The sequence below is a fragment of the Mesocricetus auratus genome, unplaced genomic scaffold (assembly GCF_017639785.1).
Source record: "Mesocricetus auratus isolate SY011 unplaced genomic scaffold, BCM_Maur_2.0 Super-Scaffold_100037, whole genome shotgun sequence".
Lineage (NCBI taxonomy): Eukaryota > Metazoa > Chordata > Mammalia > Rodentia > Cricetidae > Mesocricetus > Mesocricetus auratus.
In genome coordinates this window covers 4845282-4870399 of record NW_024429215.1, presented here as the reverse complement: position 1 = coordinate 4870399, position 25118 = coordinate 4845282, and the positions used below count along the sequence as shown (strand labels likewise).

The 25118-nt window shown below is 38.2% G+C and overlaps 1 protein-coding gene across 1 annotated transcript; it reads left to right on the top strand.

Annotated features, from left to right (window-relative positions):
- The first annotated feature begins 7773 nt into the window (after positions 1 to 7773).
- Positions 7774 to 24745, top strand: LOC121135371 (vomeronasal type-2 receptor 116-like). The gene is made up of 6 exons (XM_040734057.1): positions 7774 to 7988; positions 16759 to 17050; positions 17394 to 18200; positions 18839 to 19066; positions 20072 to 20195; positions 23850 to 24745. The coding sequence occupies exons 1-6, from the start codon at positions 7774 to 7776 to the stop codon at positions 24743 to 24745; spliced, it is 2562 nt and encodes an 853-aa protein (XP_040589991.1).
- Positions 24746 to 25118: the final 373 nt, after the last annotated feature.

The window sequence follows — 25118 nt, the reverse complement described above, 5'->3', positions numbered from 1 at the left end:
TTAAATCTCCAGGCCTTCGTCCGACAGCAAGGCCGGGAAAGAAAGGGGAACCTGAGAGATCACTCTCAGGTGGAGGATGGATTGAAAATGGGTGAATTAAAAATTGGTAACAGTTAATAAATGAGGTACTAGTATTAAGTGAAAGAAAAGGAAAAGATAAAAGTATATGGAATGGAAAATACATGGAGAGACTGGATACTGTGTGCTGTTGTGTTGTCTTTAAACTGTTTAATTGCTAAGAAAGGAACAAAACGACTAAAAGACCTTTGATTATCAATGCTGCTGAAGTAATTCAACTTATATATTTCAAAAGTGCTTTGACTTCTAACTTTAAATATAAGGACTGGTTACTTGGGAAAAGAGTGTTTGTTTATGTTTCCACTGAAAGACCTGAAGTAAGCGGGCTTCAGGCTGAATACCCTGGACACCCTGAGCTCAGTGAATACCCCGGTGACGTCCTGAGCTCAATAACCAGGCAGTTGGCTGCAACTGCCAGAGGTTTTTAATTTTTGCACAGGCATCTGTGGGCGATTCAGCAGCTCGGCTAACTTAACGCGCGCAAGGCCTAGGACAGCTTTCTTTTTATATACATAATTATGGCAAGCAAAGTAATACAGGTATTGTAAGGAGTGGAGCTACTGCAGGTGCAGCTCTGGGCAAGCAATAGGGGATTGTCAGAAACGCAAGCAGAACTCATCCTCCCTGGAGAAACCACAAGGTCAGATGTACACTTATCTCTACAGCCTGCCGGTTTCCTTCATTAGCACTCTGGACCCGATGTTCTTTCTAATCAGACCTGGTTCCCTGCCTAGGGGAAAGGACCTTAGGGAATTTTCCACTGACGTGACCTTCTCAAAAAAGGGGGGGTGTATTGAGGTTTTTCACCACAGAAAATGGAAAGCTGTGGATTCCTTTCAGGCTTCTGTGGCTTGATGAAACAATACCTGCGGAAGCAGTGGCCCAAATGATTCAACACCTAAAACACCTAAGATGATGCAGCCTTACAGACTCTGAAAATAAGGACTTATACAAGTTTCCGAGTTTTGTCATGATCCCCCTGGTATTTCAGCGCCCTTTAACATCAGAATGTAGTTTGAAAGGAAAGACGCCCACATTCCCAAATATTGTTTATAAATGTTTGTTTGCATTTATACAAGGTTGTTTTTTATGCAAATTTAAGGTCAATTTTGTGAGTCATCTCTAAAAGCTTTTTACAAGGAGTGGGTACGGCTGTAGCCCCTGAGTTCTCAAATGGAGGATGATGAGGGGCATACAGGACTTTTTCAACATTTGTTTAAGTTCAAGGATTGGCTGGAGTTGTTCTGTCATAGAGATTTCAATTAAGGAAATTTCATTTCAACAAACTAATCATGACCTAAGGATAAAGGATGACTAAAAGATGTATTGAAAGACCCCAATACACACCCAGGCTTCAATACACCCCCTTGAGACTTAGAAGGCTACCACCATAGTGGAAAATTCCCCAAGGTCCCCAAACCTGAGAAAAAGGCCAGACTGAAAAACATCTAGTCCAAAGTGCTTATGCATGAAACTGCCAGGGTTCTCCAAAACAAAAGTTAATCTTAGTTCAAGATGCCCGTACTTTTTGCAATGCTTTGCAAAATATCTCTATTGCTTGCCAAATTTATGTGTATAAAAGAAAAACTGTTTTTGAAGTCTGGCCTGAGTATCTGAGGGTCGTCACTCACTACTTGGTCCTCCCTGTTCAGTCCCAGTCTGTAACTCAGGGAACTGCTGTGGTCAAGGACACTTGGTGTGTTTGAGGACATAGTGTGACTTGTAAATTACAGGGTCTGATAGGGTGGTGTTGGAGGAGGCCATCTCCAGGTGGCTTTCCAGTTGAGGTGGGTGGGAGAGGGTCAGGTTATTTTCTTCAGGGTTAAGGATTAGAGACTATGTAGTTCAACTGGGGATCTGGTAATTAACATCTTTGTCCTCTCTGTGCAGTTGCAGTCTGTCTCTAATTAGTTATTTAAAGTTTATATAACATGACAAAAGTTGTTGTACCTATCGCTATTTAGAAGCTGTGCCAGCTGCAAAACTGAGTGGGAGGAATACCGTTTTTTCAAAGTACACAGTTTGTATATCAAGCACCGGAACAGGCACATTCAGTCAAAACATTAGTATGTATTTTTCAAGTATTCTCAGGGCCCAGTATTATTGCTGGTGTCCAGATGAGTTAACAATAAAGGCAGAATAGCAGGCGTCAGAATAAAAGGAGGTGTTTAAATTAGAGGTTTGGATTATGCCACAAGTTCTCAACCTTGGATGTCCTCTAAAGTTTATTTGGTCTTTCCCCAGCTACCATGTATTTTATTTGTAACTGGGTGGGCAAGTGATTATTATGAGTCCCAGAGGTCCAAGCAAAATCAGTAAACCTGGCCAATATCGATCTGGGAATGATTAACTAAGATGTGAATTTTGTCAAGAGTTGAGAATGGGGATGGAAAAATGTCTCAAATTCATGGTGAAACACTGGCAGCAGGTATGTTTAGAATCCAAATATCCGGGTCCCTGGGAGTGAGCGATTTCTAGTAACTCTATTCTCAGGGTCCATCCTATGGCATAGAATCCGATTCATCACGATTTTTTCTGTTCCTGAAAGGCCAGAATCTTTCTTCAGGAATTTTCCAGGGAACTCTATAATTCACAATACAAGTTTCTGGATTGGAAACTCTCTTGTTCTTGAAAACTAGGTCTATTAACATCATACAAACAGAAATAACAACATTCCATTACTTTCCCCAAATACAAACTCCCATGTCTTTCCGTTCTGCAGTATAACTAGACACTTAAAGTGGGCACCAGTGAAAAGAGTCAAGATGAACATTATTTGTTGCTCTAGATTCCCACTGTGTTGTACATTCACAGTACTTGTCTTTTTCATGGGGCATATCAGAGGGTGGTGAAGATTGGGGCACAACCCTGTTTTTATACCAAATATAAGACTCAGAAGGAGGTAGAGAGCCAGGAAGAGGAAGGGCTTAGGGCATGATGAAACCTCAATTATAATGGGCCCACATTTGGAAACAGGCCATTCGGTGTCATCTGTAGCTTCAACTTGCTTGATCTGAGTATCATGAAACAATAAGTTAAATCTAGCTAACATTACAATCATATTCGTGTAAATAATGTTGGTATCGGGTCCTTTTCAGTTTGGTCCTGCATCCTTTAGGTGCCTCACATGACCCAGACGGTATCATCAGACTCAAACAACAGGAAGTTGTTGGTAGACTCGGAGGTACACTGGGTCTCTTGGCTTGTCCAGTGAATAGACATTAGGAAGGACGGGAGGCACTGTAGTTTCTTGAGAAAGTAATAGTTAAAGAGTTTTGCTAATGGCTAGGTGTTAATTCCACAGAAGTGAGAGAAAATACGTTTCACGCAAATTATGGCCAAACCAAAGCAAACGGTATTGTGCAAACCAGAGAGCTGACCAGTGACTGCCCCTTAAGGCAGGATAGAGGAGATAAGCCTACTCCCAATTTCCCATACATTTTTCTAGGGAAAAACTGCAAGTAGAAGGATTTGATGCCTGCATACATGGTTGCAGAAGCAAGAAAATACATACAGGATTATATAATGGAGTTGAGAAAATTTTCCTGGAACTTTTGCTACAGAATATTTCCATATTATGGGGTGGGGACATCTAAACTTGAAGAACACAAATGTAAGTTTTATAGCAAACATAAACTTAACTTGGATAGAGACTAAAAATGCCTGTCTGGAATAAAATGAAGTTGGGTTGGCACCTCACCCCCCAATCTTGTGTCACCCTTTCAAATCTTGATAGGGGAATTCCATTTTCAGTTGCTCCATGGGCAAATAATACAATTAAAATACAAGTAATCTGCCATTTTCTGTCTGGCAAGACAAAATACTTGTAATGTACCAGGGGATGCATGGCCCAATTTGGAGGAATATTAGGAGCAGGATTAGGGAAGCTGCAGCAGAAGTAAGGATAATTAGCCACAGAGACCAGTTAAGTAGGGACTGGAATCATTTGTTTTATTCCAATTATTTTAGTATTTATTTGTAAGATGTTTCTACCAAGATTCAGGTTTCTCAAATTGTAGCTGATTGTTTAGCATAGAAAGAAGTTTCCTGTAGTAGGCTTTTTATTTGGGCCACCACCCACCTTCCAAAAGAACACATAGATACCTATTCTTCATTACAAATACTCTGCCTCATCTTAGCTCTTATTTTAATCTGTTTCTCTCTGCCTACATTTTGCCTCAGCTTTCTACCTTTTGCTTTCTGAATATCTTACTTTCCTTCTGTGACTGTCTGGCTAACTGGTGGCTGCCTGGCTTCTAATCCATAGAAGTGTCTCTCTTTCCTCATTCTCTTATTTTTTCTCCTTTTTCTATTCATTCTTTCTACCTACATTTTGCCTCAGACTTCTTAGCCTTCTCTCTTTTTGTATGTCTTACTTTCCTGCTATCCCTGTCTTGCTGAGTGGTTACTGCTTGGCTTCTAGTTGTGGGAGTGTCCCTCTCTCCTCATTCTCATATTTTCTTCTTTTTCTACTCTCTATCTAGTCTCTCTGCCTGCCAGCCCTATCTATCCCTCTACTGTCGAGGTATTGTCCAGTCAGCTTTTTATTAGAAGAATAATGTGCCTTGTGCACAAAGGGTGGAACAAAAACCTAATCCATCATAATTAAATGCAACATAAAATGAGTAACACAAACTTACATCATTAAACAAATGCAACATGAACAAATATAACACACCTTTACACAGTTATATTAACATTTGCCAAAATTATCCTCATATGGGAGAACTATTTCAGCTAATAAACACCATAGTGATAGATCTAGGACTATTTGTTTTAGAAGGCACTTTTGCAATCATCTGGGCTCTTGAAATCCAGTATGTCCTGGTATGTCAATAGGCATTAAATGTACACATCTATCCATTACCTTTGAATAGAACAAATATAAACACATTCTGTTGAAGAAAACAGATGTTGTGCTGTTTCTGTAACTTTCTCTGATGAAATTAGGATGCTGTTGTAAGGGCTCAGGAAGTCAAGAATGTTAGTCAAAGGCTATCAGGGAATTAGGGAAACAGAGCAGTTATCAGAGGCATCTGGTTTGCTGACCCAACTTAAGAGACAGGAAACAATCACATAGACTGCACTGGTTGAAATCAGCTCTCAACAAGTCCAAATTCTCCTGTTTGTAGTATTTCTTATGGTGGCATGGTTTAGATTGCTTTGGATCAGTTTGCCGTTCATAAATGATTTCTGGATGGTATCTAACCACTGAGTATAAATCTGTTGGATAAGATACAAAGTAGTGACAGGAGTTAAAGTTAAGGAACTTAGGGAAAATCTTCTTAGAGCTTCCTCTATTCCATCTTGACTATGTAATAGGCAGTGAAGCTGAGTCTGTTGATTGACATGACAGGATAACTTATCAGGAGTCCTATGACTGGGCAGGGGATGCAAGTTGCAACACCCTGAAACATGTGTAAATTCTTTGAAGTTACAAAAAGAGATCAATAAATGTTGGAGTAGACTCATACATTTAAGTCCTAGGAAAAGCTTGTGGGCTGAACAAAAATGATTTTGTTTTAAAAACATTAAGATTCACTATTTTCAGAGTGCTGCTCCATATAATTCCAATCTAAATCTCAATCTCCCCAGAAAATAATTATCCTAAAATTCACATATAATCACAAAAGTTGCCAGACATTACAAATAATTCAGAAGAAAAAGAAAATTACTGGAGTATTTCAGACTCCCGATCTTAGGATATAGTACAGAAACATAGTAATAAAAACATTATGTTTCTGGAACAAAGAAAACTTTTTTAGAAAGTTGCCAAAAACATATGCTTGAAAAAAGAAAGCATATTCAACTAATGGTGCTGAGAAAACTGGAAAACCATATGCATTAGAAAGAGTTGAGACCGTATCAAACACATTGCATGACAATGAATTCTAATTTGGTCATAGACCTAAACCTGAAACATTGAGACAGCTAGAAGGAAGCATGAGAAGTACCTCACATGATACCAGTGTTGGAAAAGACTGAATAGGCCTCCCATTTCTGGAACATTATACCAACAACTATCATGTAGAATTTCATAAAGCGAAAACATTCTTCACGACCAAACAACCAACTATGTGAAAAAGAAGCCCACAGAAATTTAGAAAATCTTTGCCAGGCATACACTTCTCAGAAGATTGCTGTCCCTGTTAAAAAAAGAAAAAATCCTCAAGAAAGCATGAGTCAAAGAAATAGATGACCGGTTTTAAAAAGAGTCTTGGGACTTGGAGATATACAGGGAAGACCTGCACTTTTGCGAAGGTAAAAGAGAGGGAATGAATGGGGAGTACAGAGAGAAATACTCAGAGGAGAGAAAGAAGAGGAAGCTGCGGTAGCGCTGGCAAAATTAATTGGTTAACTAGTAATATTTAACTGAATTTCATTAAAATACATAAAATATAAATAAAATGGGCCTGATATCTTTTCTGAGAGTCCTCAAAGAATAAAATAATGGATAATAAATCTCCCAAAAACTGACCATCATCAACCCTTATTAGGGAAATGCGAATAAAAAATTCTTAAGAGTTCATCCTACCCCAGTCAAAATAGCAAAAATCAAGAAAGCAATGAACAGCATATGTTAAGTGCAGTATATGTAGTCCTGAGGTAAATGGGGGAGTGTAGAGGAGGGAGTGGTTCCTTTAGACAGACTGTTAAAGTAGATGTCAGGAAGGACAATGCATGTCACCTAGCTGTACTCAAGTCCAATGATATAGATTCATCACTACCAAAAATAAGTAATTGTTCACAATTATTTACATTCAAGTACAGGCAAAATTTTCTTTATGTTAACATACATCATGGTTACAGTGCCATACATAGTGGAGTAACTCATTTAATTCATCCCTCAGCTTTTACAAAGAGAGCGTTTCTCCTAATAGATTTGCGCAGTGTTATTTTTCTTTCTGGGGTGGGAATGAAAGCATAAATACATGTTGATTCAGCATTCATAATGGATAAAAGAATATTTCATAAGGTCAATTTTCAGATCAAACAGGAAAGTTGATTTCTTCATAGACAAAGTTGATCATTAGAAATCAATTCAGAACAATTATTTACATCAGAAAGAAACACAAACTACTTAGATTTGGCAATCAGCACAATATATTCAATCAAAATACATTTGTGGAAGAAAGACTATTCTGTGATCCCTGGAATCCCTGGAAAACAAAAGTGTTGATAGTATCTGGTTCTACATAGCATCATGCATGGTATTGTGACTTCCTTAAGCCTGCAATTGGCCCTTTCTGAACCTTTCCCTGTTAGCAATTACGGCACTATCTGGTTTAACACGTTTGTATCATCTTAAATGACGTTCACACAAGTAGTTTCTTTGTTCACATCTGTGGTCCTTTCCATTAAGAGAATTTTGTGGTGGGAGACAGGTTCTCTCTGGTATTGGATGAAGTCATACTACCTGAGGATGGAGAAGATCCTAAAAATATTTTTCATCCATCTTGTTTATTATTATCAGTGCAGCGCCTCAGACTCAAAGCCTGCAGGGCGAAAGTGTAAGAGAATTCCACAGGGGAGTGAAAATTATTGTCAGAAAATACTTGGATTGATTTAAGTGATAACTACAGTCACCAATAAAAGTAGCAATCAGCACGCAAACACTTATGAGCTGTGCTTATCTATGCTGGACATTTGGAGTTCATGTTATTATGCTCACGGAGAGCCAGATACTTTGCTAATATGCTATTCTCTTGGATTTTTATCTCTTGTTTTCTGCAGATTCCTATATTTGAGTGCTGCTACACCAGCATTGAGTGCTTAGTAAGAATGGATTATCGCTTAAATGGGAAAGGAAATGTAGTGATTTCTGGTTTTTTTCCTGCTTATGTTATCTATCCATACAACAAATCGATTGATTGGAGGATGACTATATTTAACAGCGAGTTTGTGGTGGAGTATGTCTTTTTTTCTATTTATTCATTGTGTAAATTTAGTGTTCATGTGCCCCGGGAAATTATGGATTCAAACATCATTCTCCTCTCCTTATCCCATTAAGTCATTTTCTCCCTTGCATTCCTAGATTTCCTCTGTGGTTCTGTCCTCTTAGTGACTCATCTGGTTATTTCAAGGGCAGAATGGGAATTTGGGTTTTATTCATTTTCTTTTCCACCATAGACACTTGGAATTTACCCTTATTCATTGTAATGCCTGTAAATCCTCAGGATTTAATGTTTTCAATATTAGCAATGATGGAAATGGATTTCATAATGGAGGGTTGATAGAGATTAGTGTACTCTAGAAGTCTAGCTTTGCTCCTGTTAGAAGAGCTGATGCCAGCAAAGTTAGTGACCAGCAGTTCCCTTGTGTGTGAGTGGTAAATAATATGTGTTTTGCTGCTGAATATTTGTGAGCAGGAATGTCAGAATTAGACACTGGGACCTACTCTCTAATTTAGAAATGGCTTCATCTGTTTCAGATTCACTTATATGAATTCTAATATTTGTATAATCTGATAACTTACATGTTTACCCATTTAGCCCATGAAAATACCATGTATATTTCTTAATTGTCATGCATAACTTTCTGTGTCCCCATTAATTGTGATGGGACCTCTGAATAATGTGTCTAGTCATTATCAAAGATGCAACATTAATGCATAGTGTCAGACAAATCTAATTGAGTATCTTAGGTCCTGCTAAAGAGAGACACAAATGTATGTTATGGTTTTTAAAAAGTGTGGTGTATTTTATCCCAGGCTGACATGCCCATAGCTGCAGGTAACCACACAACATATATCTAATAATGAGAAGTGAAGCTCGTATTCAAGTTGGAACAGAACAAGGAAAACATGGAATTACATATTCAACAATTAGTTTGGCCGCAATGGGTGGAAAAACACCTAAAATAAGCACAGGATTGACGGATTATTGTCTGTAGGGCATTACTGTGTCTACTGAAATGTGGTTGTGTATTAAGTCATCAACTCAGCAGTCAAAGAGGAAAATGTTCATGTGTGAAATGGCATTAGACATGAGAGTATTGTAATAGTTTTAGTCTGAAATAGACATTATGAAGGCAGCTACGGAAATTTTAATATTTGCATCTAAATACAATATTCTTTTGAAGAGTCTACAGGCTGTGGGATTATTGCTTACTTTGAGTAAGGTGGCAAAACTCTATGTTCTACCAGGTATTTGAACTTGCATGCATGCTGGAAGTAGACTCTGATGCTTTACAGCAAATGTCCCTGTTCCTCTCCATTCCTGCTCTTCTTCTTGTCTCTCCCATCTCAGCAGGTCTCGCACCACTGTATAAAAGCCAAAGTCCCTTTCCAGGTTATACAGCAGCAATCCCACACCTGCCAAATCACACTGGTAGTAACATGAGCTCTCTGTGGCTGGCTTGTCTAAAGTGTAACAGAAGGGAATGCGATGTCAGTGTGATTTAATGTCTTATAAAGCTGGAACTGAAACTAAATTGAGTTCACAATTACGAAATCTATAAAAGTGGTGTCAGTCAATGGTGGTGTGTGCCTTTAATCCCAGCACTCAGGAGGCAGAAGCAGGCAGATCTCTGTGCGTTTGGGACCAGCCTGGTCTACAAAGAGCTAGTTCCAGGACAGCCTCCAAAGCCACGGAGAAACCCTGTCTCAAAAAAGAAAAAAAAACTATAAAAGTAATCATATTTGATTTAGAAAACAAATCAAGAGACCCGGTTTGTAGAGAGCGGCACAATGAAATTATATACTCTTCAAGGCTCACAAAGGCTCTCATACTTTTGGTAAATTTTTTATTTACTTGTGAGAAACTATGTGTGTAATTAGAAAAGTGGATTGTTCTTTCAACAGTTTTTTCCTCATGTTCTCATTTTACCTACATAAGTGATTTATCTTACTTGCCATAACTATAGAGGTTGACTGATTTAGGATGTACAAGTTGCATTGTATCAGTTATGTGTGCATTTGTATTTTAAATACTTGAAACAACTTCTTTATTAGATGAATATGTAAAGTCAAATTTTAAATTTTTTTCTAATTTACTGTGAATACACACTTTTTCTCTATTTTTCAAATTGAAGGATATAAATATGTGGTTACATATCAATATTTTAGAATGTAAAGTTTATGTAAGAAATTTATGATATTTCCATCTGAAGGTATAAAATAGCCTGGAATTTTAATTATGCAAAGTCTCATTATCTTTTATTCATGTTCATTTTTGGTTAATTACAAATCTAATATATTAAGGGATAAGGCATATTAATTATACTACCGCATTTTCCTTCTATAATAATTCATAATCTCAATGATTTGGCTTCCTAAGGAAATAAAAAATTAGGTGACTATCCAGTTGTACACCGAGTTGCCTTCATTAGTGTCATTCAGAAGAATAAATATTTATTAAGTCTCTTTTTCTAGAGAATTGAAATTAGGTGAGACTAGAAACATATAGCAGCCTACAGACAATATTGCTCTTTACCTATTTTTCTACTGAAAAACTCTGTGAATTCTGGCACCATTGTCACATTTCTTAAAATATTATAATTTATTAAGTTTCAAAATGATAGTTCTCATAATGGCACATACTTTCTGTTGAATCTCACATATTTGCACCAATTATTTAAGTTTGGAATTGCCATAACTCTTTAATATTTATACAAGCACCCAAAATGTCAAACCACGATTGAATATATTTATCATCATGACATCAATATCTATTTATGCGGTAGAAGATGATATTTCATCATATGCAAAAACGTTCAGTGATTAAATTAGAGACTTTAGTGTCTCCTCCATTGAACTTTTTGTGGTGACATTTTAATTTAATTGTCAATAAGAAATACATAACAAAGGAACTGAATCTCTGGTGTTACTTGGTTCATATACCTTTTCTATAAAGAAATTAAAAGTTTCTGGGGAAATTGAAACATGTTGGCAGAAGCGCATTTGGAACACAGTTCTGAGATAATTTTACCTCTGGATGTCATCATTTTATTCATGATGATCCTCAATACCTTCTACCTCTTCCTAGCCAGGCAGATGGTTGGCCAGGGGAGCTGACTGAAGGACTTTCATTCTTGGATCATGCTCTAACTCATCTGATAGACTTGTTTGAGTTAATGGGGACCATCTGCTTACACTTTTTAAAAACTATTGTAGTAGTTTAAGTTCTTACTTTGAGAGCTTCACACGTGTACAGTGTGTTTTCAGTTCAACTACCCAATTTCCATCTTCCAGCTCATGTAGCCAGCCTCCTTTTATGCCTGCACCATTTGTTGTTTTGAGGACTATAACTCTAAAATAGTGCTTGAAGTCAGGGATGGTGATGTCCCCGGAACTTCCTTTATTGTACAGGGTTATTTAGGCTATTCTGGGTCTTTTGTGTTTCCATATAGGGCAGAGTATTGTCCTATCAAGGTCTGTGAAGAATTGTGCCCATATTTTCATGGGGATTGCATTGAATTTGTAGCTTTTGGCAGGATTGCCACTTTTTCTGAATTGATCCTACCTATCCAAGAGCCTGAGGGATCTATCCATTTTCTGGTATCTTCTTTAATTTCTTTCTTTAAAGATTCAAAGTTCTTGCTGAACATGTCTTTCAATTGCAGGCAGTTTATTGTCTGTACATAACAAGGTTGCTGATTTGTTTTATGTTAACCTTAAATCTTGCCACTTTGCTGAAGATGTTTTACAGCTTTAGGAGTTCCCTTGTAGAGTTATTCAGGTCACTTCTGTAAATAACATATCATCTGAAAATAGTCAAAGTTTGATTTCATACTTCTCAATTTGTATCCCTTTGATCTCCTTTTCTTGTCTTATTATTCTAGCTAGAACTTCAGGTACAATATTGACAAGATACGGAAAGAGAGGACAGCCTTGTCTCATTGATGATTTTAGGGAAATTGCGTTGAATTTCTCTATGTTCAATTTGACGATAGGTGTTGGTTTACTGTATATTGCTTTTAATATGTTCAGGTAAGTTCCTGTTATCCCTGATCTCTCCAGGAGGTTTATCATTAAGAGGTGTTGGATTTTTTTCTGAGGCCTTTTCCACATCTAGTGAGATTATCATGTTGTTTTTCTTTTGGAGTTTGTTTATGGTAAATTACATTAATAGATTGTCTTTTTTAATGAAGTATGTTTTTTATTTAAATTAGAAACATGCATGTTTCAAATGTCAATCCCGGCTCCCCCCTTATTCCTCAAACAGCCTGAACCACACCCTCCCAACCCCAGCACCATCCACAAATCATTCCCCAGGGAGGGTAAGGCTCTCCTTGCGGGGAATTCCAGAGTCTGTCATTTCATTCAGCGCAGGACCTAGGCCCTTTCCCATGTGTCCAGGCAGAGAGAGCATCCCTGCATGTGGATTGGACTCCCAAAGTTCATTTGTATGCCATGGTGAACACTTATCTACTACACAAGGCCCCAGAGATTTCTGAGGCCTCCTCACTGACACTACATTCATGGAGTCTGGATCAGTCCCCTGTTGACCTCCTATTCATCAGTCTGGGGTTCAAGAGCTCCCCCTTATCCAGTCTTTGTGTATTTCACATGCTCAGGGTTGACCGCCTGTGCATCACTCCTCCATCACTGTCACTGGGATACAAGGGGTCAGTTCAGTGTTTAGTTGTGTGTATCTGTCTCTGTTTCCATCAGTCACAGGATGAAGGTTCTAGGATATCACATAAGGTAGTCATCAACCTTATCATCAGGTAGGGGCTATTAATGTAGCCTCTCCACTATTACTTAGTTGGTGTTATCCTTGTACATCTCTGGAAATCTCCCTAGCGTCAGCTCTCTCCTCAAAGCTATAATGACTCTGTCTATTATGGTAGCTCTCATTCTGGTGTCCTCTATTCTTTCCCCACTCAACCATCCTGCAACCCATGTCTTCGTCTACCCACCTCTTATCCCCCTATCTTTTTCCTGGTTCTCTCCCTTCTCCAACCATGTTCCAAATCTGCCTAGGAGAGCTTGCCTTTTGCCACTTCTCTGGGGTATAATGCATATCCCTTGGGTACCTCCCCATTTCCCAGACTCACTGGCCCTGGGATTATAGGCTGGCACTCCCTTGATCCATTTCTAAAATACATATATGAGTGAGTACATACCATGTTTGTCTTTTTTGACTGGGTTACCTCTCTTAGGATGGTTTCTTCTAGTACCATCTGCCCTGCATCCCTCGGATGAAGCCTACTTTATCATGGTGTATGATTTTTTCTGATCTGTTCTTGGTTTCCATTTGCTAATATTTTATTGAGCGTTTTTGCATCAATGTTCATGAGGGAGATTGCTCTGCAGTTTGTTTCCTTAGTTGTTTCTTTGAGTGGCTTGGGTATGGAGGTAATTGAACCTTTGTAAACTTCTGCTTCTATTTGTGGAATACTTTGAGGAGAATTGTAATTAGCTCTTCTTTAAATTTCTGCTAGAATTCCGCACTGAAGCCATCTGGACCTGGGTTTTTTTTGGTCGGGCACTGAGAAGAAGGTATTTTCTCTTGTGTTTGGGTGGAATGTTCTGTAGATGTCTGTTAAACCCAGTGTAGGTGAGGAATTCCATGGGGATCTTCAAAGTCTACATCCCAAAACAGGCAGGGCCTAATTCTTCCCCTATGTGTTCAGGATGAGCAAGCATTTCTCCATGTGGAATGGGTTCCCAAACTCCATTTATACACCAAGGATAAAGAATGATCTACTCTCCAAGGGCCCATAGATTTCCTAGGCCTCCTCACTGATATGAACTTTCAAGGGGTCTGGATCAGTACCATGCTGGTCTCTCAGTCACCTTTCTGGGGTTCATGAGCTCCCCCTTGTTCAGGTCGCATGCCTCAGGGGGTTTCACTAGCCGAGTCTTGAATACTTTTGTATTACTCCCCCTGTCTGCAACTGGGTTACAGGAGTTGAGTGCAGCGTTTACCCTGGGTGTCTGCCTCTGCTTCCATCAGCCACTGGATGAAGGGTCTGGGATGGCATATAAGGTAGTCATCAATCCCATTATCGGGGAGGGCATTTAAGGTAGCCTCTCCACTCTTGCTTAGCTTATCAGTTGATATAAACCTTATAGATCTCTGAAATTGTAACTAGTGCCAAATCACTCTTCAAACCTATAATGACTCCTTCTATTACTGTATCTCTCATCCTCCATTCTGCCCCTGACTCAACATTCCTGTTCCCCCACATCCTACCCTCACCTCATCTCCCTCCCTCTTTCTACCAGCTCCCTCTCTCATCTGCCCCCCTAATGCTCTCAATCCCCTTGGGAGATCCCATCCCATTACAATTCCTTGGGATACTATGCCTATTTCTCTTAGAGAACTCCCTATTTTGCAGACTCTCTTGCAGTGGGATTGTGGACTGGCATCCAATGTTCCATGTCTAAAATCCAAATATGAATGAGCACATACCATGTTTGTCTTTTGGTGACTGGGTTACCTCACTCAGGATGGTTTCTTCTGGTGCCATCCATTTGCATGAAAATTTCAAGTTTACATTTTTCTCTGCTGAATAGTACTCCATTATGCAAATTTCCCCACATTTTCTCCATGGACTCTTCAGTTGAGGAGCATCTAGGCTTGCTTCCAGGTTCTGGCTATTCCACAAATGCTGCTATGAATGTACAACTTTTGGTTCTCCAAGAAATCAGTATGGTAGAAAAATGCTGCTTTGAATATAGTTGACCAGATGTCCTTATTGTATGAATGTGCAAATTTTGGATATATAGCTAATAGTGGAATTTGGATCTTGTGGTAGACTGATTCCTATTTTCCTGAGGAATCTACATACTGATCTCCAAAGTGGTTGTATATGTTGGCACTCTGACCAGCTTTGGAGTAGTGTTCCCCTTTCTACAATCTATTCCAGCATAAACTGTCATTGGGATTTTTAATAATAGGTTTTTTTATTTTTCAGTTTAAATTTCGATAAGAAACAAGGTTGCTTCACAAGTCAGTTCTAGGTCCATTTCCCTTTCCATCCCCTCCTCCCATGCCCTCCCCCCAACCCCCTCCATTATCCCCTCATTTCCCTAGGGAGGGTGAGGCCCTCCATGGGGGTGTCTATAGTCTGTCATTTCATACAGGGCAGGGCCTAGACCCTTCCCCAAGAGTTCAGGGTGAGAATGAACCTCACATTGTTGGATGGGAGTCCAAAGTCTGTGTGTATACTCGAGAAGAGTACTGATCTACTGCCCAAGACTCAATAGATTACCTAGGCTGCCTCACTGACACCCACATTCAGGGGTCATGATTAGTCCCATGCTGGATTCCCAGGCTGATCCCTGGGATTCAAGAGTTAACTTTTGTCAGGTCAGCTGTTTCTGGGGGTTAACCAGCCCAGTCTTAATCCCTTTGGTCATGAGACCTCCCTCTCTGTTATTTGCTTACCTGAGTTCAGCTCAGTGCTTAGCCGAGGGGAGTCTGCCTCTTCTTCCATCAGCTACTGTATGATGTTTCTGTTTCCCAGACTCTCTGGACATGGGACTGTAGGCTGGCACTCCCCAGATCTATGTCTAAAAAATCCATACATGAGAGAGTACATGCCAAGCTTCTCTTTTTCTGACTGGGTTACCTCACTCAGGATGGTTTCTTCGAGTGTCTTCCCTTTGCCTGCAAATCTCAGGATTCCATTGTTTTTCCATTGTGTATATGTACCCCATTTTCTCTATCCACTATTCAGTTGAGGGACATCTAGGTTGCTTTCAAGTTCTGCCTATTACAAATAATGCTGCTATGAACATAGTGGAACAGACATCCTTGTTGCGTGAATGGGCATCTTTTGGATATATGCCTAAGAGTGGAGTTGCTGGGTCTGGTGGTAGGTTTATTCCCATTTTTCTGAGGAATCTCCATACTGATTTCCAAAGTGGCTGAACCAGTTGGTCCTCCCACCAGCAGTGGAGGAGTGTCACCCTTTCACCACATCCTCTCCAGCATAAATTGTCATTGGTGTTTTTGATTTTAGCCATTCTGACAGGAGTGAGATGGTATCTCAGAGTTGTTTTGATTTGCATTTCCCAGTTGGCTAAGGATGTTGAGCACTTTCTCAAGTGGCTCTCAGCCATTTTAGACTCCTCTATTGAAAATTCTCTATTTAGTTCTGCAGGCCACTTTTTAATTGGATCCTTTGGTGTTTTGGAGACTTGCTTCTTGAGTTCTTTGTAAATTTTGGAGATCAACCCTCTGTCAGATGTGGGATTAGTGAATGTTTTTTCCCATTCTGTGGGCTGCCTTTTTGTCTTGCTGATTGTGTCCTTTGCCTTACAGAAGCTTCTCAGTTTCAGCAGATCCCATTTATTAATTGTTGATCTCACCGTCTGTGCTAGTGGTTTATGTTCAGGAAGCTGTCTCCTGTACCAATTCATTCAAGGGTACCACCCACTTTCTCTTATAAGAGGTTCAGTGTGGCTGGATTTATGTTGAGGTCTTTGATCCATTTGGACTTAAGTTTTGTGCATGAAAATAAACATGAATCAATCCACATTCTTCTACATGCCAACCTCCAGTTATGCCAGCACCATTTGTTGAAGATGCTTTCTTTATTCCATTGTATATTTTTAGCTTCTTTGTCAAAGATCAGATGTTCGTACATGTGTGGGTTAATATCCGGGTTTTAAATTCCCCTCCCTTGGTCTACCTGTCTATTTTTGTTCCAATACCAAGCTGTTTTCAGGACTATAGCTCTATGGTGTAAATCTTCATCCTAAATAATCTTCTGCCTTCCATTCAGGTTTAAGTTGAAGGTTTACCAGTGTATTTTGGCAATGATGTTTGCCATTGAGGAGATCAACAGCAATCCCTATCTGTTACCCAACACAACCCTGGGATTTGTCGTTCAGAATGTCCCAGAGGGTCAAAGAAATACTCTGGCCAATGTTTTTCCAATACTTTCAGGCATTGATTATGCCTTCCCCAACTATAGATGTGCAAGAGAGAGCATGTCAGCTGCTGTAATTACAGGACCATCATGGGCAATATCTGAATACATAGGGACATTGCTGAATCTTTATAAATTGCCACAGGTGAGAGATGATGGGCTAGGACATGATGTCAGCTCTTATTGATCATATTTTGAGTGGCCTAGGAAAATGTGGAAACTTAAATCATTTTTATTGGAGAGGCAACTGATGAAGATAGTTTGTAATGCACCTGTCGTCATGTAGTATAGAACAGAGTGATGCAACAGGGTTGAAAATAGAAAGCACAGCATTGAACTACAGAATATATTATGTACTACTCTGGAAATCCATAAGAAGGTAGTTTTGACCCTAAAAGAACTACTGTACTACATGCTTAAAATCATTGCTGGAGAATTTAGTTGAATTTTATAAAAATCTTCTTGTGTCTGATTATTTTTCTCTACAGTTTACTGTTGGGTCTTTTGACACTACCCTGAGTGAACAAAGAGAGTTTTCTTCCTTGTACCAGGTGGCTCCAAAGGACACATCTCTGATTCTTGGTATTGTATCTTTGATGCTTCATTTCCACTGGATTTGGGTTGGTCTTTTTATTATAGATGATCACAAAGGTGCCCAGACTCTGTCAGACTTGACACATAAAATGGAGAATAATGGAATCTGCATAGCATTTGTGGAAATGATCCAAGTCAACAGGGGTGCATATCTGACCACATCCTGGAAAAAATATGTTCAGATTGTGGAATCATCAACAAATGTGATTATCATTTATGGTGACAGTGAGTCTACACTAAGCTTAGTTATATATATTAAACAGATGTTTCTAACATGGAAAGTCTGGGTCCTGAACTCCAACTGGGATAATTCTGGCTTCAATGACAATTTTCTGTTAGATTCAATGCATGGTGCCCTTATATTTTCACACTATCATGGGGAGATTATTAATTTCACAGATTTTATTGTGGCAGCCAATCCTTTCAAATACCCCAAAGATATTTTACTTCATGTATGGTGGAATTTATACTTCAATTGCTCATTTTTGAGGAATGATTGTAAAATTGTGGATAACTGTAAGCCTAATGCCTCCTTAGAGTTCTTGCCAGGGAAGATATTTGATATGGCTATGAGTGAAGAAAGTTACAATGTGTACAGTGCTGTGTATGCTGTGGCCCACAGTCTACATGAGATGATGCTCAATCGAGTACAATTTCATGCTCTTGAGAAAGGAAGAGAGAAGGCATTTTCCCCTTGGCAGGTAATGCCACTTCTGTAGTATTATACCAGCAGTAACCTGACAATCGAAGGCTTTGTAAATTCACTCAAGCTAGAGATTACATATTTTAGATTATTTTGTCTAAAATCTAAGAGACAGACTATGCCAGGAGGGATTTGGTTTAAATCAAAATACAGTTGTACTACCAAGTGTCCTACAATATTTTCACGGCAAATTTTTCAATATAAAATTTTGATTTAATCACTAAACAGAAAAGTCAGAGACAGAGAATTTTCTCAATGAACACTAAGACTTCCAAATGTTTATCCTTAGTGAATTATCACTTGTTAAACCATTCATTTTACATGATAAAACTCTAAATAACTTCAAGACTACTTTGGGAATGACTTCATTTTCAAAATGGGGGAAAGAATTTTCTCTATGTGCATTCATGTCTTGAGAATGCTTGCCTCTACAATTTTCAATAAAATTTTTAGGAATATTATAGAAGAAAAATGATATTTCCATTATATTGTGTATCATTTGATTGATGTATTTTATACCTATATTAGAAGTGCTTTTTGCATCAACAACTAACATTAGAAAAAGATGTTCTCTGATTCTGCCTCTGTTGCACTTCTCTGGAGTTTATGTAACATCACAGTGTGTATCTCTCTTAGCTTCACCCTTTTCTAAAGAACATACAAACTTTCAATCATACTGGATACCAGGATGTTCTGAGTTGGAAAAGGAAATCACATGAAGAATATGACATTCTCAATTTTTTGAATTTTCCAAAAGGTCTTAAATTAAATGTGAAGGTAGGAACTTTCTCTCCAAGTGCTCCTGAGGGCAAGAAGTTGTCATTATCATCTCATATGATACAGTGGGCCACAGGATTGACAGAGGTGGGTTTCATCTTATTCCTGCATTTTGACCTGTAGGTATATTTAAAAATTATATTTCTGCTTATCATAAATATTCACTGCTCACACAGAGCCCATTTATAGACACAAATGACCGTCAATATAACCAATTGTTCTTTTACAAAATTTTGTTATATGAACTATATGTTTTCTAATCTGGTCCTTTAATTAATGTCATAATCATAGTATCTGTTTCATGATTATCTCTATCATTGTCATGAGTCACTTGACAGATTTATTTTTATTCCAGCTTGGAAGGTTTAATATTTACTCATTGTCTTTTGATTTTAAACTCCTGTCCATGAAGACTAGTATGATTGGAATGTGTAAATGTTTTGATTGTTTATTAGATGTTACAAAAAATTCTAACTAATGAAAAGTATAGGAAGTTTTTCTTGGCTAAAATTTTGAGGATATATTCAATCACTGCAGGAAGCAATGGTTTCAGGCAGAAGAGGCAGCTGTTCACATTACAGTACCTGTCAAGGAACAGGGACAGCTGGATGCTAATGTTAACATCCTTTCATCCTTTTCATTCATTCTGGAATCATAGCCAATGAACTGGTTCCATACAGTGTAGATAAGATTTTTGATGTCAAGCAACCTGATCTCCAAAAACTTTCACATTAATTCTCATAAGGCAGATTCCACAATGGCTCTAAGACCTGTAAATCTGACAAGATGTACCATCACTATGGAATGAAATCTAATTTGCCCTTGTATCCAGGGGTCAAGATACACTAGGTGTGTATTCTCACCAAGACATGCTAGGAAGTACCTAAAGTTTGGCCTCTATACCTTGTCTCACTATCTTTTAACAGTTTTCCAAAAAGTCGTGTCATTTAATACATGTATTGACCACTATGGCCTTTGAATGACCCACCCTATTAGAATTAACAATCCAAATATAAAATATCTAAACCCTCTACTTATTACAGATTCCATGAAACCCTGAATATTTGTTACCATTCATTTTGTTCTTCTCAGATTCCTCAGTCTGTATGCAGTGTGAGTTGTGAACCTGGATTCAGGAAAACCCACCGAGAGGGCATGGTTTCTTGTTGCTTTGACTGTACCCCTTGCCCAGAGAATGAGATTTCCAACGATACAGGTAAATATCACCAATGTAGAAAACATCCACCTTTGGCACATCTGCAAGAACTAAAAAATGAAGAAATATCCATTATTGAAGTATAATATGTTCACATCAGTGAAGACAAACATCCTAATTCTAACTGCATCTGAAATAACCCACTCTTGACGTTGAAATTCAAACCTGCTTTGTGTTCCTGCATAACTGGGGACACTGCTGCCTACAGAAAACTTCTCTCTTCCTGTGCCAGAGAGAGATATGGTCCATTTTACCATGATGTTTGTCTTAGTGTCTTTTCTATTGCTTTGAAAAGGCACCATGACAAAACAATTTATAAAAGAAGGCATTTAAATGAACATGTAGTTTCAGATGGTTAGAGTCACCAAACGCAGTGCAAAGCCATGTAAAGTGATTTTTAATGAATCAAAGTCCAAAAGTCTTTCACATCTGTCCAAACAAATTACATGGTCATATCTTTCATGTTATAGCCTACTCAGTGATACCAACTTTCATTTCAGTTTCTTACCTATTTCAAAAAATCATGACCAGTGGCACTTATAAAATGTAGCATTTAGCATGGAGCTCATAGTTTCAGAGACTACAAATCAACAACGCTGGAGCAACAGAATGCCTGAATGAAAAGATGAGAAATCATATCTGATAAATATTGAATCCATGGATATTGGGTTTCCCCACCAATGAAATAAGCCAAGTAAATAAAGACAGGTTTAATAAACAGACAAATGAAACTCCTAGGTGACTCTTAGAAAAACTGGAGAGAAAATTACATAGCAGTTCTAGAGACCCAGTCTGGAAGCCTAGACTTAAGAAGATATGTATATGTTTGAGCTGAGTCAGGAGAGTAAGTATCCACGGTGGAATTTCTGATGGGTAAAGTCTAGAATAGGAGAAATGAGGCAGTGTTCTGAGGCAGACATGTCAGTGAGGTTTCAAATAGCACAGTGTTAATCCTGCTTGGAGATCCCCAACAAAATCTTATTTCATAAAACATAAGGCATAGGGTGCCCATGGGAAAGTCTTCAGTTCTTTTGAACCACAATATCACTCCCAATAACTACTAAATGTTACACCAAATGGGAACCAAATATTCAAACAAATGAGACTGGTGGGGGGAGCAATTTTCATCCTAATCAAGATAGAGTTGAACACATGCCAATTAAATACCAACCCTTAATAGTTTTATCATATTAAGGACATTTTTCTGGATCCCACCTTTTACATCTCCAATATCTTGTAGAGCATCATGGTTCTGAAAATAGAGTAGGTCATAAGGGTTGTATTTTATTTCTTAGATACAGAGTTGACACATAGATGATACAAGGATCAAAAATAGAATCCAAATCCTTTGTATGTGAGTATAATCAAGTCATTGTGTGAATAAGAATAGGAATTCTACACATATATTCCTTGCTAAAATACATTTTTATTCGTGAAATATTTTAAATAATTACATCTGGAAAAGGCCTATGGACTTATTTTTTATTTTTGTTTTTCGATACAGGGTTTCTCTGTATTGTTTTTGGAGGCTGTCCTGGAACTAGCTCTGTATACCAGGCTTACCTCAAACTAACAGAGATTCACCTACCTCTGCCTCCTGAGGGCTGGGATTGAAGGCCTGTGTCACATATGCGTGGCTCATTCTTTATTTTTATAATACCAACTTCCTAAATTTTGTTTGCTTTTATACTTGTAATCTTTTCACGCTGTATATTTATAAGATCTAATTCTTTTAGGAAATATATTGAGGCTGACAAGATGAAACAGCTTCTCATTACCTAGGATGTATTCAAAAACACACACTCATTATATGCTAAGCTCAAGTTCTTCTTCTGTTTGCAATATGGAGAAGCATGTCACCCACCACAGTAAAATTCCACATGGGTTCAAGTTAATATCTAGACATTAGAAGAAAATGTAGCCCCAAAAATGAGAACAACACATAAATATTGGTCTTTTAAATAAGTTACTTTTTAATATAATATAGGATAATCTAATCTCTTCCATAATGGAAAATGTTTAATCATTTATAAAGTAATTTGAATACCTCGTATATTATATGCCTTTCAGCAAAAACACATACAAAGCATTTGTTATCATCTACAATATTTAAAGCAAAATAAATGTTAAAAAAATAGAAGAAAAGGAGTAAAAACACAGGAGAACAACATGAAAATAATGATGTGGGCTTGAGAGATAGCTCCAAAATTAAGAGCACTGGCTGTTCTTCAAGGACATCAAGTTTCAGGTCTGAGCACCCATATAGTGGGTGAGGGGTTGGGAATATTTGACAGGAACTGAGGAGGATATAATCCTGATCTGAGTATATTTTATAGGGCATATGAATGGTAATGTGATTGTATAAATAGAAATAATTTTCCTTTCAAAATTAGAAAAGTCCATAAGCATGCATTATAATATATAACTATATAACATATACAATCAGGAACACAGTATTCAAACAGAGTTCCATGAAGACTTTAGATTAAATGAACAGATATATATATATACATATATATGTAGATGTATATATTCATCACATAGTTATTAGTGTACAGTTATTAGTGTACAGAGTTATAAGAAAAATGTCACTGATGAACTGTTTCAAGGCTCCAAGAATTTAAGAATACTAATTCACTCATACTTATTCAGAGAATGAGGAAATAAAGAACACAAGGGTTTTTACCATTCTAGGTACATTTGGGGTACATAAAATAGAATATAAGATGAGGATTTTGAAAGACATTCTCTCAATCACATTAAAGTCCCATGCAGTTTTAAGAATGGAGATGTATAGGTGAAGACTCAATGTATGTTTCAAATTAGTTCCATGCACTGTGTGTCAGTGCTCTAATGACTCATAAATCAGATACAACAGTGTCGGTAAAAGATAGGTGATGATAGGCGTAAAATAGAGGAAACATTGAGGCCATTTTCTTTCTGTCATCAAGAAGTAGAAGGCAAATTGAGTTTAAATATTTTCTCTAGAAAAATATTTTAATATTTGTATTAGAAACAAAGCAAATGGTTCAGATAACATTGCAATGTTCTAGAGTTGGAAAATAGCATAGTATAAAAAGAAAAGGATGCATAACTACTCAGGATCACCTTCATTTCTGCCAGATGTGGATCAGTGTGTGATGTGTACAGAAACTCACTATCTCTGGAATCTCGAGGGGATGGGTGTTGGGCAGGGGATGGAGAGCGTCCCTCGGGAGACCCAAGCTCCCCTGAATCTGGGCTCGCCGGAGAAGATAAGGATTTCAAAAGGCATTCTCTCAATCATATTAAAGTCCCATGCATTTTCAAGAATGGAGATGTATAGGTGAAGACTCAAAGTAAGTTCTAAATTAGTTCTATGCAGTGTGTTTCAGTGCTCTAATGACTCATAAATCAGATACAACATTGTCGCTAAAACCTAGAAGACGATAAGGGTAACAACAGAGGAAATATTCAGGCCATTTTCTTTCTGTCATCAAGAAGTAGAAAGAAAATTGAGTTTAAATATTTTCTCTATAAAAATATTTTAATATTTGTATTAGAAAAAAGAAAATGGTTCAGATAACATTGCAATGTTCTAGAGTTGGAAAATAGAATAGGATAAAATGAAAAAAAACCTGCATTACCAATCATAATTAGCTGCATTTCTGCCAGATATGGATCAGTGTGTGATGTGTCCAGAAACTCACTATCCAAACACAGAGAAGAACTACTGCTTACAGAAAAGTGTGACATTCCTGGCCTATGATGACCCCTTGGGGAAGACAATCAGCTTAATCTCCCTGGGCTTCACCTCCCTCACAGTTCTTGTTCTCTGGGTGTTTCTTAAACACAAAGACACTCCCATTGTCAAGGCCAATAACAGGTCTCTCAGTTATACCCTGCTCATCACTCTGACCCTCTGCTTTCTCTGTCCCTTGCTCTTCATTGGCCGTCCTCACACAGTCAACTGTATCCTACAGCAGAACATGTTTGGACTGCTGTTCACTGTGGCTCTTGCCACTGTGCTGGCAAAAACTCTGACTGTACTTATAGCTTTCAAGATCACAACTCCAGGGAAAATGAGGAGGTGGCTGATATCAAAGGCCCCGAATTTCATCATTCCCATATGTGCCCTGCTGCAAGTTGTTCTCTCAGGAATTTGGCTGGCAACCTGTCCTCCATTTATTGACAAAGATGCATATTCAGAACATGGGCATATCATCATCATTTGCAACAAAGGCTCAGCTCTTGTCTTCTACTGCATCCTGGGATACCTGGGAACACTGGCCATGGGAAGCTACCTTATGGCATTCTTATCCAGGAATCTGCCTGATGCATTCAATGAAGCCAAGTTCCTGGCTTTCAGCATGCTTGTGTTCTGCAGTGTCTGGATCAGTTTCCTCCCTGTCTACCACAGCACCAAGGGGAAGGTCATGGTGGCTATGGAAGCCCTCTCTATCCTGGCTTCTGGTGCATCACTCTTAGGCATCATATTTGCCCCAAAGTGCTACATCATACTCTTAAGGCCAGAAAGGAACTCACTTCATCACATCAGGGACAAAACATAGACTAAGAGGTAAAACCTTAAAACCCACCTCACTTGTTTCTTAAGTTGAAGAGCTTTGAAGTACGCTTGTGCTTCCCCATCTAAACACTCACACATGAAGGTATAATATGGCATTTGATGCTATAAACTGCTATTTCTTTAAATAACCATATTAGGCTACCTTATAAATCTGTATCTATTTTTTTCATGTTGAAATATGTGCTGACTTGACTTCTCCTCTTGCACTTGCTATTATCTTGGTGGTATGATTTCATTTTCTTAGGAAAGGGAGGTAAATTTGTTATTTCCTCCACATGGATGATTCAAAAATTTTATTAATTTGACAGCTGGATTTCAAAAATTGTTTATTTACTCTATAAACTCTGCATACAAAC